The following is a 12,009-nucleotide window of genomic DNA, read 5'->3' on the forward strand; positions in this document are numbered from 1 at the left end:
CAGAAAGGTTCACAGGGCATCTGGTTGAGACTAGAGGTGTGCTTCAGGACTGTGATCCCATAAGACGCAACAAAAAAATGAGTGCTCTAAAAATGACCAACTGCTTCTTTAAGTCATTAATTCTTAGATATTTTTTCCTCACTCAGCAGATGAGGTTGTCAGATTTGTTCAAGAGAACAAACAAACTCTCTCGCGCTTAAACAAGTAGAAGCATGCACAAACACACACTTCTATTTGAAACCTGTCACACAAACAGCCTTTTCCATATTCATACACAGAGAACACAGACACTCTCGTTTAGGTTAAATACTGCATGCTGTATCTCTCAGCAAACCAAGGAGAAGGTGAAGCTGCTGATCCAGCTGGCTGACAACTTTGTGGAGAAGGGCCATGTGCATGTGACCGAGCTGAAGAAATGGGTGAGCACGGTGGACAGGCGTTACCGAGACTTCTCTCAGCGTATGGGCCAATACCGCTGCAGCTTGGAGAATACACTGGGCATCAGCTCTGAGGTGAGAAAACACCTGCTCACAGTCCTTACCACACTTACAGCACAAATTCAGTCTACAGAACTTTTTCAATATTTCATCTCGCCCACTAAAGAAATGAATAGGGTAAGTCCATTAAATGGCTTAAAGCCGTTTAAATCAACTACAAAGATTTAAATCAACTGCAGCGTATCATGTCATTGCTGTGATTGCTTTAGATTTTTATTCCTACAAAAATAATTCTGTTATAGGTATTCACTTTGCAGTCAGGCAATGAAATGTTAGTGATGAGCCATAGTTTCCTACAACAGTATTAAAAATATCTCATTATATATCCAAGATAGTCTGTGACAGGATGTGTGCATGTCTGTGTGTTTCTCTCTTTCAGCATAATAAGGACCTGGAGTTAGATATCATTCCAGCCAGCCTGACTGACCCAGAAGTCAAACTCCGTGAACCCAACCATGAGGTCAATGAGGAGAAAAGGAAGTCAGCCAGGAAGAAAGAGTGAGTCTTTAAACGTTTAAAGTTTCGTCGTGTATAAATAGAAATGTAACAGGTAACCAATTCCTTATAAAAATAGGAACTGGTTAATCTGTATGTAAGAGTAAATATGTAAGAGCTCACCTATATATTATTTATTTATTTAACCAGATAAAAGATTAGATAATATACCATGCCTACTAAAACTAAATACAACAATTCTCCTTATATAAGAATGAGCTAAAAGTAAGTGAAATTCAATTTAAAAATAAAATTCACATTAAAAAATACATTCTCTTTCCTTGAATTTGACTTGCTACTATGATAACTGATGTGTGTGTGTGTGTGTGTGTGTGTTTGCCTTTAGATTTATTATGGCAGAGTTGCTGCAAACTGAAAAAGCCTACGTTAGAGATCTTCATGAGTGCTTAGAGGTAAGAGAGGTCTTCTTAAATGACACCATTCCTATATTATTATTTATAAATTAAAATTACAGATGATAAAACGGTTTCTGTGAATTCTGTGGATTTCTGTGAATATTTTCCCTCAATTTTCAGCCAAACCCTAAAAAAAAATACTGTATGTAAATTTTCCTGATTTGTGTCCTGTTGCATAATTTTGTGGTCATTACTTCAGAAAGCAGTTTCCTTTGTGTGTGTGTGTGTGTGTGTGTTTGTGTGTGTATAGACGTACCTCTGGGAGATGACTAGTGGTGTGGAGGAGATCCCGCCAGGTATCGCCAACAAAGAGCATGTCATCTTTGGAAACATCCAGGAGATTTACGACTTCCACAACAAGTAAGATGTTATCTACAAGCACAACTTTTTTTTTTTTTTACATTAATACACTACTTCAACAGAAGAGCCTCATTTTACTGTGATGTTGGTGTTTTTTATTTCCTTTTAAACCTAGCTAGAAATACGTAAATATAAGCAAAAGCAATGTTGATTTGATATGTAAATGATTAAGCATTGTTTTCATCCTGATTTTTTTTTTTTAATTTAGCATTTTCTTGAAAGAGTTAATCAATTATGAGCAGTTGCCCGAGGATGTGGGCCATTGCTTTGTCACATGGGTGAGTGCCATTGATGCACCTTGATCTAGTGTCAAACCTCTTAAATAATAAGATATAAGATTTTATCATTAAAATAATAAGAATGCTTTTACATGATCAATCCTCACATTTTATATTATTTTTCCAGGCGGATAAATTCCAGATTTATGTGACTTACTGTAAAAATAAGCCAGACTCAAATCAGCTTATCTTGGAGCAAGCTGGAAGCTTTTTTGATGTAAGAGCCTGTCTGCTTCTTTTCTGTGTATTCATTTCCTCCCCCTATTATACCCCAGTCTAGGGTTGGGATGGTAACAGAAAGGGTGAGTGTGTGAAATGTGATTTTCATGTGTATAAAGAAAACACATTGTGATGTTCTCTCAAATTACAGCAGTTACACTGTATGAACAGTATGTACACAGACACAGTAAATGACATCAGGCAGATCCAGGCCAAAATAATAAACATAACCCTGTACCACCGCGAGCTAGCTTACATGTAACAATAAAGATACTACAAACACAAGTCAATCTGCCATACCAATCTGCCATGCTGCCATATCTCAAAAATGGAGGAAAATACTTACAAAAAGGGAATATATACAAATCCAGTGAACAGTATTAAAGGGGTCAGGCATGGTCTCATGGTCAGTATCAAGCTTTTGGGTCACATTCCAAGAAGTCCAGCATAATTCACAGAACACAGAAGAATGAGTTAGTATCAATCAGCTGCATCCACTCCAGTGGTTCCTTAAATACACACACAAAGATGATATATTGCCCAACTACTGACAGGCAGTAGATAATGCAGCAGAATCTGAAAGTAAGACAGCAGCACGGCACCAACATCTTATCAACAGCTCCCTATATTTTATCACCTTATTTTTTTTAATCACAGAGCTGTATTATTTTTTCAGATAGAAAAAGTTCTCTAAGTACCAGGCCCATTGTACACACCATAGTATAGCTAATTGTGTTTGCATTCTCTAATTGAGGCTGTAAGGACATGTTTGCAACAGTCTCTCAGTCTTAATCAGTGGAAAGCACCAGACACTGAGTTACAGGATGCCACGATATTAATCATGAATAAACATGGAGCACAGACAGATCGTAATGAATTCAGCGTATGAGACTGTGTGCTGTATTTCAGCAGGCTGTCATAATCTATTGGTTATCCTCTGTGCAGGAAATCCAGCAGAGACACGGCCTGGCAAACTCCATCTCCTCTTACCTTATCAAGCCTGTACAGAGGATCACCAAGTACCAGCTTCTCCTCAAGGTGCTGTGCATGTGTTTGTGTGTGTGTGTGTGGGTGTGTGTGTGCATGTGCTTGTAAGAGGAAGCAAAAGAGTGGTTGAAGTGATGATTTTTGAACAGTGGAAATGAGACACGATCCATAGAGTGGTCATTATCCTATTTGCCCAAAGAAAAGCTACAGCTTCAAAGCTTCTCTCTCTTTTTCTCTCTCTCTCTTTTATCTTCATCTCTCTCTCTCCCTCTCTCTTATCTTCATACCATTTCATGTGCAGCAATATTTATCATATCAAATGTCTCATATTCTCTTATTTTATTTCATACCTTCCTCTTTGTAGCTCACTTTTTCATAAGAATACAGTTTTTTTTTCATTTGTGTACTGCAAACTTCAGTCCTGCATATCAGAATGGCTTTTGTGTATATCAAATCAGCAAGCTTTTGTGTATGTCAAAAGATTAAAAATGGTGTCTGAAATTACGTAGCTGACGTATAGCATTTACCATGGTTTTATCCTTTTGTCCTCTCAGGAGCTGCTGAGCTGTTGTGAAGAGGGTAAAGGTGAGATTAAGGATGGGCTGGAGGTGATGCTTGCTGTGCCGAAGAGAGCCAATGACGCCATGCACCTCAGCATGCTAGAGGGTATGCACACTTTTCAACCACTGAGCTACACAATACACATTTCTGATTTATACAGTGAAAAACCCCCTGGCTTGTATTTAGTACGATCTATTCAGATCATTTTGTTCCACAGAATTGACTGATAGGCTGATTGACTGTTCTCCAACCTCTTGTGACCTCTGACCTGACCTCCGCTCTTTGCTTATCTGTAGGTTTTGATGAGAATTTGGATGTGCAGGGAGAGCTGATCCTACAGGACACGTTCCAGGTGTGGGACCCCAAATCTCTGATACGGAAAGGACGAGACCGCCACCTCTTCCTCTTCGAGATCTCCCTCGTCTTCAGCAAGGAGATCAAAGACTCGGCTGGCCGTACTAAATACGTCTACAAAAGCAAACTACTGGTATTCCAGGATGTCTTTTCATTTTGCATGTGAAAGTGTAATGATTTGGAGTCACAGAGGGCAGCACATCACTCTTTTCAGTGTTAGTTACGAGCTGGTTGTTTTTCCTCGTCTTGCCAGTGGGCATGTAGATTTTGTAAAAATAAAAATCAGTTATGCTAATAACTAATTTATCTGAAGCATTCAAAGAACAACACAACATCTGTCAACAAGGCAGTGTATAATCTTGCTTAAGGGTGCTAGATGTGGTTCGTTGCTCTCATGGTCACAGTACATGGTCACATCATTTCATGGATGGTGATATAATTAATGATAAAGATTTACTGCAAAGTCTGAGTTTTTTGCAAACTCCCAAACCAAAAATTACTTACACTCACCTAGAGCAGGGCCTTACTACATAGTATCAATCAGTTTCAATCACCTGGATGAATACTGATGAATATTTATTAATATTCAGTAACCTCTTCATCAGTATCATTGTGAATCCAGAACCTGGATGTTAGGTAGGAATGCATGTTTAATGGGACACTATTCCATCACAGGGCACCATGCACACACAAACACATTCATTAACATCTAGGGGCAATCTAGAGGCACAGCCAATCCACCTACTGGCATGTTTTTGGGAGATAGGAAGAAACTGGAGAAAACCCACATGGACATGGGAAGAACATGCACAGAAACTCCACACAGGCAGTAACCCAAGCTCGGGACTGAACCAGGAACCTGGAGCTGTGAGGCAGCAACGCTAACCACTGCACCAATATGCCTCGCTGGGTGAATGTAACTTAGCATAAAACTGGATTGTTCATTGTTGACCAGACGCTGAGGTTGCGTTTTGTGCTTCATGATCAAGCAGAGCACAACAATGGCATTCGCACTTTTCAGGAAGAAAAATGTATGTGTCTCTCTACTGTGTAAAATGTGAAAGAATATGTACACACTATACATTTGTGTCTCTAGAATGAAAAATGCACTAAAACACTCTATGATTAAAGTCATACCAGGTAGAGCAAATCTATTTTAGATACTGCATCGTCCCTGGAATTTTCAGAAATGAAGGAAAAACAGTAATCAGATTTTATTTAGTGTGTCATATTTATTTTGTGTGTTTTTACTTAGAGTTTTATTTAGTAAGTATTTCATTATTTAGTGCCACTGTCTGTCAAATGATGCTGCTGAAGTGATGAGTTATTCTCATGTTTCTCTCTCTCTCTCTCTCTTTTTTTTTTTTTTTAGACATCTGAGTTGGGGGTGACAGAGCACATAGAGGGCGACCCCTGTAAATTTGCACTATGGGCAGGACGGACACCTTCATCTGACAACAAGACAGTCCTTAAGGTGCTGTATAGGAGATATGCGTAAATATTACAATTCCTAGGTCAATGATATTACAAAGCCAAATATTACTGGAGTGCATTTTCTAGTTTTGTGCATATTTATTCAATAAAATAGCAGCAAGATTACCACTAAAAGCCATTTTTGTTCAACTTATTCCACAGGCGTCCAGCATCGAGGTGAAGCAGGAGTGGATAAAGAACATTCGGGAGGTTATTCAGGAGAGGATCATTCACCTGAAGGGGGCACTAAAGGAGCCTATACCGATACCCAAAACCCCGGCCAAGCCACGCAACAACAGCAAGAGGTTAGACTTCACTTAGGCTGTGTCCTTTCAATCATCTGAGCATCTCTGTGTGTGCTTTAAAAGCATTTACACTACAGCTGGCACAGATATAGGTATAGCAGCAACTGTTGTGTAATATTTATTTGTTTGTGTGTGTCTATGCAGAGAAATTGGAGAGGACGCTGACAGTCAGGGAGATGGAAGCAGTCAGCCAGACACCATCTCCATTGCCTCTCGAACCTCTCAGAACACAGCAGACAGTGACAAGGTAGAAACTCAGCATGTTTCTGTGCTCACTGTCTCCTTCAGTCTACAGTCAGCCCATTTGCACTGCATGAGGACCTGCAAGATAGTCTCCCTGCAAGTGAGAGAAAGTTCAAGATAAATTAACCTAAGACATCGCACTTTAGGATCATTTTAGAATTCAGAAGAAAATTTGGTGAGCCCACCCCTAAAAAGGGCAATGTGACTTTTGATTGACAGGTGGATAGGAAACAGGGTTTCCTGCCCTTTTCTTAAGTCTTGAGCAGGGGTGGTACTATGGCTAAGTAAGAATGGTAGCCATGATGGCACTTTGTATATAGAGTGCCAAATAATCATGTTAAATTATGAAAAGTCTGTTTAGGTTGTGTGCTGCTTTTTGTCGTTCCTCAAGGAATTATGAGAGGCCCTGTGAAATCAAAGTAAGATCCATGTACACTGCTTTCTTCTGAAGGCCACGGTTTATTTGAGCATGATATTAGTATTACTTACAGGAGGAGTGTGTGTGTGTGCGCGCGCGCGCATTTATTGTTTGTGTCTATGAGATGACTACAACTCGCACTCTCAATGTTAAGGGCATGTTGAGTGTGTGTGAGTGTTCTCATGCTGTCGTTTTCCTGTTGCTCTGCTTTGTTGGTGAAATGTCAGTACATCGTATTTGCTGGAGGTAAATAAACCCACATGCATTTCTTTCACACTTGACAACAGCAGCAAACACTTGCACACTTGCCATGTGGGAGTATTATTTTCCCCTGCTGTGTCCTCCAGACAAGTCTGTGGGCAGGTTTGGTCTTTTCTGTCCTGTTGTTCTTTGTGTACTGATTCTGCTGAAATTGTATTTTCTTTCTACTTGAAACTCAAGTGCAGTTTAACAAATAGATACTAATGCATGTGTACACTCATCTACAATATCATGAGCCGGCTTTATATTTAGATCTCAGTTACATTAGAGCCATGATTCTACTTTACTCCATGATATGGTTGTGATGAGTGATGGTTAGAGAGACAGGTAACAATGGCCTCTTGTTGCATCTAATTTAAGGTGATACAGTGCATCCTTTGAATATAAACACAAAATAGGACGGTGTTCAGACACACAGGGTCAAGAGAGAGATTTTATGATATGTTTTAGTTGTAGTTTTACAAAAAGAAATCCGTTAAAGTCACATTAAGACCCTGTGGCTGTTTTTGTCAGCTTTTGTTGATTTTTACGAGCTCCACTTTGTCAATTGTTCTCTAAACGTGCTCACTCTGTTTGGGTTCAGAAACAGTTATTTTCTCAGTTCACTGTGGATTTTCCAGACCACTCAGATGCCCAGCCTACATCCATCTCCCTACATATCCCAAATCTTCAGTCTTGGTTTTTGGAGGTAAACATTCTCAAAACTCCAGACATGGGCTGTTTTTCTGCTGTCTTTAAAACTTGTGGTCCAGCAAGTAGACAAAGACGCCCAGTCAGGCTCCATAGCACACATGAGACGTTTTCTTTCTATGGTTTTCCACTTACCATTAATTGGAGCTATGGTTCCATTGAGGAAATGAACAGGCACAGACCCATTACTAGTCAGACAGGATCTCGTTCATTTCTTTCAAATCTCTCATGTCCTGAATTGTGAAAAATTATACAGTTCCATGAACCATGGCATTATACAACTTCTTGCTGATGAATATATGTTTATGCATCAACCTGCACAAGTAGCAGATGATTTGTAACTGATAAACTCATCTTATGCTGTTTGCTTTTCCTTTTTTAACCAGACTTGCCATCAGTGATGTGCTATATACTTGTAGTCTATTAGACATTTAAGTTTTTCCTCCCTATTAGTACCCTATATGCCATATCATACATATACTTCAGGTTTAAACCTGTCTTGTCACTACTTTGCTCCATCCAGAGATTATATGGAATAAATGATATATGTAGAAGAATTCTGAAGCACAGTGGTACAGCAGGTGGTGTTGGTCCTTCACAGCTCCAGGGTCCAGAGTTTGATCCTGAGTTCAGGTTTCTGTCTGTGTGGAGTTCATAGGTAGGTGGATTGGCTACTCTAAAGTGTGAATGTCAGCTGTGAATGGGTGTGGGCGTGCGTATGTTGCACTGTGAAGGAGTGGCATCTCATCCAGCGTGTAAATAATTAGCTCTAGTGTGCTGCTCAGTCCCATGTTTGAGTTTTCTTGGAAACCTAATTGTGTAATGTAAAGTAATAACGTATGGAGAGTTAGTTAAGTGCATTAATACAGACAAAGGGAAACAATTAAAAAAATTTTTTAAGTTTCTAATATTTCTAATGTCACCATCAACAAAAGTCAGCAAGCTGGAAACACGTGCACAGTTTTCACAGGATAGGACAATCTGACTGACTGCATTACTTGGTAAAATTGAATAAAGTAAATGTAAACTGGTGGATTTATCATATAAGGCAAGCTTTCTAATGAGAAATTGTCTGGTCCCAGGTTTGTGGTTATTTGTGTACAATAAATTCTTCACCTTTTAATCTAAATTATGGTATTTCCCCAATGTTGAGGTTTTTTAATTTAGACTGTACATAGTAGAGTTCTTTATCTGATGTTGTACTCTTTAGAAATGTGGACTAGTACGACTTTGAGTGCCAGGATAATAAAGCTATTCTCCCCTCACACCAGTGTATCCTCATGTCACAAGACCATGTGCATGCTACTGCCATCAGAGCACAGCTGCTTTAAAGACACACACCTATCACAAAGAGCACTAGAGGTTATAACCAGGCAGAGTGTTTACACCCACACACCCGCACACACACACACACGCTATGACTGTGTGTGTGTATGTGTGTACACATACACACAGTTATAGTGCACATGTAGTTCAGGCTTATGCATACTCAGTTGTGACAGTTTTCAGGTTTGCAGAACTTCTTGGAAACCTGTTGGTCCCAGCCAATCAGAATCTGTCACCAACCTCAGATCAGAGAGAGAGAGAGAGAGAGAGAGAGAGAGAGAGAGAGAGAGAGAGCGAAAGAGGGAGAGAGAGGGAGACACAGGAGAGAAAGAAGAACACAGAGGTGCAGAGCAGAAAGGAAAGAGAATAGAAAAACAGACCATTCACCATGCCAAAGTGGATGAGCTTTAAGCTTTTCAAAGAGAGCAGACGTGTAAGTATTCCACTTTATGGTTTTGTTTTGTGCTGTCATAATGAGCCATGTTGGAGACAGTTAAAAGTCTGGAAGTGTTTAGTGGTTTAGTGCTATGGCTGTGCTGTGTTTCCAGCAAGCTGTCAGAGATTATATGAAATCAGGTGTTCAATTCATGCAGGTCAAAGGTTTTTCAAGTGATGGTGCTGTATGTAGTGAGTTTGGTATGGCCAAGACTATAAAGCCAGTAGAATGGGAAAAAGACGTAATAAAGTTAAGACTTTGGTCTTTGTTCCTTTTTTCTTTATGAGCCACATAATGAGTCAATTACAAACTTTAGGAGCAAAACTGATATAGGCAATTTTTAGTGTGAAGTTGTTCATTCAGCTCTGATTACTTAGTGTTGACCAACATCTGTGCATCAGCTGTTCATTTTTTTTTTAAATGTATGCTCACAGCATGTACACGCTGTGTGCAGGAAAAGACTGTTAGAATGTACGATGAATATGATAACAGACGAGTTTGCTCTTAAAAATACATTAGAAGACTAACTTAAGTGATCTCTCAAATTCATTGCTCTGGTGCCTTTGAATGTGTGTAAGTTTATCATCATCCCTATAGAGTTCCTTGTTATTCTCATGAGAGACACATGAGAGATAAGGAGTGTTTTCACTGGCATGGCTTGGCAACTAGAAATTAGGTCACACTCAAGGGTTAGTGGGTTTTTTCAGAAATACAAAATCAGCAGTCAATACTAACATCCCTTAGTAACTTTTTTTGCAACCTTTAGTTCAATTCTGCAGTTTGTATTGATTTCTTAAGTAATGATACATGTTGTTGTAAGGGTCCATAGGAGCCAAAGCAATAGATCAGAGCTGTCAGGCACATTCACATGAACATGTTTACATTGTGTTATTGGGCAGTTTCACTCTAGCCTACTATCTTCTAACATGTTCTGCAAACCACAGATCTAGAGTGTGTAAACAAACACTGCTTAAAGGGGAAAAAAAAGTTCTCACAAATTCCCCCTTTGGACTGAAGCAGTGAATCACTCATGAGGTTAATGTTGCTGATAAATAAGGGAGGACTCATGCCACCAGTTTAGCATTGTGCAGAATCCTAAATCATCACACAGTCTTTCTTTAATGTATAAATATACTTAATTATGTGGATTCACACTGTATGAAATATTGCTATCTTCAGAAATAGACAAAAGTATGCCGAATAGCTAATAAGCTGTAGCTGTAGCTATCTTGAAGCCAGAATCGCCTCCTGATTTTTTTCCACTTATAATTTGATGTGTACATTTATACACATTAACGTACAGGGACAGTCGTGGCCTGGCCTAATGGATAGAGAGTCAGACTTGTAACCCGAAGGTGAACCTGAAGGTTGTGGGTTCGAGTCTCAGGTCCGGTAGGGATTGTAGGTGGGGGGACTGAGGTGAGACCCTTGAGCAAGGCACCGTGTTCACTACTGTGTGTGCGCACTTGGATCGGTTAAATGCAGAGCACAAATTCCGAGTATGGGTCACCATACTTGGCCACAAGTCACTTCACTTTATTATTAATACTTATTGTTATTTTATCAAACATTTTAGCTTCAAATAGTATTACTGAGCCAAATGATGTTTCTGTGGTGAGTGGCCAGGGCTGGACAAATCATAAATCCAATAGCTTTCTTCTTACTGGGCAAGTGGATTTTCCAGTGTGCTGCCCAGTCGCATGATGTGGTTGCTTGGAAACTTCATTATCTAGGCTAATAAGTACAAACTAACTAATGTAAACCTGTACAGTGTGGTGAGCTAGTTAGCTAGGTAATTGTGCATTTACACAGACAGGGGAAAAACATATATGTACATGATCATTAACCTCTTCATTATCCTATCATGTTTACCAGATTGACTAAGTCAGCAAACTGTTGGCCAGTATTTTGGCTATGAGATGTGGGGTTCTGTCCTTACATTGCACTTAAATGATATTCAGGTGTGACTAGTGTTTTATTTTTTTGTTTTGTTATGTTTAACTATGAGGTTTTGTTGCCACATGCCTGTATCTTCATGATTGTGAAAAGATTGCCTGTCATCCATGCATTCTAATTAATCCTCCTAGTTCAGTATTGTTCCACCGTAAAGCCAAATCGCACCTTGGCTGATGCGTGTAGAGCAGCAGGAGGTGGGATTCAGAACAAGTAGCATGCAATATAGTTAGGATGTCAAATGTGTGTCACATCAATGTTAAACTCATTTTGTTTAAATATATCTACATACCAAATGAAAGTTTTTTTTACAGTGGTAAAGTGGTAGCTATAAGCATTACTCTTGTAGCTCCAGTAAAAAACAAAGCAAGCACATTTCAGACACCATGTTTTGGATGATGAATTATGTGAGAGAAACAGACATAGAGGGAGAAGGACAGAAAGGGTAAAACCTTTTTCGAGCCTCTAATTTCCAAGACAAAGAACCTCCATCACAGGAACTTCACAAATCCTGTGTCACCTGACGCGTGTCCTTTCCGAGGTGGGATTTTCTGTGTCTGACACTGAAAATCACCTAGCAACATCACCTTCCTCCCCCTCAACACTGAGACCTGATACTTCAAAATGCAGATGGTTGCTGAGAGAGGAGAATAATTAAAAAAAGACTCAACAGCAAGTAAGCCTGCTTTGTGCTGTTAAAATAGGCCACCTCTCTGACCTTTCAGAAGCTGCCTCCA

General features: G+C 39.5%; 1 protein-coding gene across 4 annotated transcripts in view; it reads left to right on the forward strand.

The window, feature by feature from the left end:
* kalrna (kalirin RhoGEF kinase a) overlaps positions 1-12,009 on the forward strand; it is a 156,159-nt gene that overhangs the window by 103,832 nt on the left and 40,318 nt on the right. For 2 of the 4 annotated variants that reach the window (XM_026909922.3, XM_026909930.3), the window contains exons 22-33: positions 330-512; positions 877-995; positions 1,339-1,405; positions 1,659-1,768; positions 1,977-2,046; positions 2,174-2,263; positions 3,211-3,303; positions 3,807-3,918; positions 4,110-4,300; positions 5,540-5,641; positions 5,803-5,945; positions 6,090-6,192. In XM_026909922.3, coding sequence (XP_026765723.2) covers positions 330-512; positions 877-995; positions 1,339-1,405; positions 1,659-1,768; positions 1,977-2,046; positions 2,174-2,263; positions 3,211-3,303; positions 3,807-3,918; positions 4,110-4,300; positions 5,540-5,641; positions 5,803-5,945; positions 6,090-6,192 — 1,383 coding nt within the window. The other 2 variants (XM_034304479.2, XM_026909938.3) reach the window with 2 other exon arrangements.

The sequence above is a fragment of the Pangasianodon hypophthalmus genome, chromosome 5 (genome assembly GCF_027358585.1).
Source record: "Pangasianodon hypophthalmus isolate fPanHyp1 chromosome 5, fPanHyp1.pri, whole genome shotgun sequence".
NCBI classification, from domain to species: domain Eukaryota; kingdom Metazoa; phylum Chordata; class Actinopteri; order Siluriformes; family Pangasiidae; genus Pangasianodon; species Pangasianodon hypophthalmus.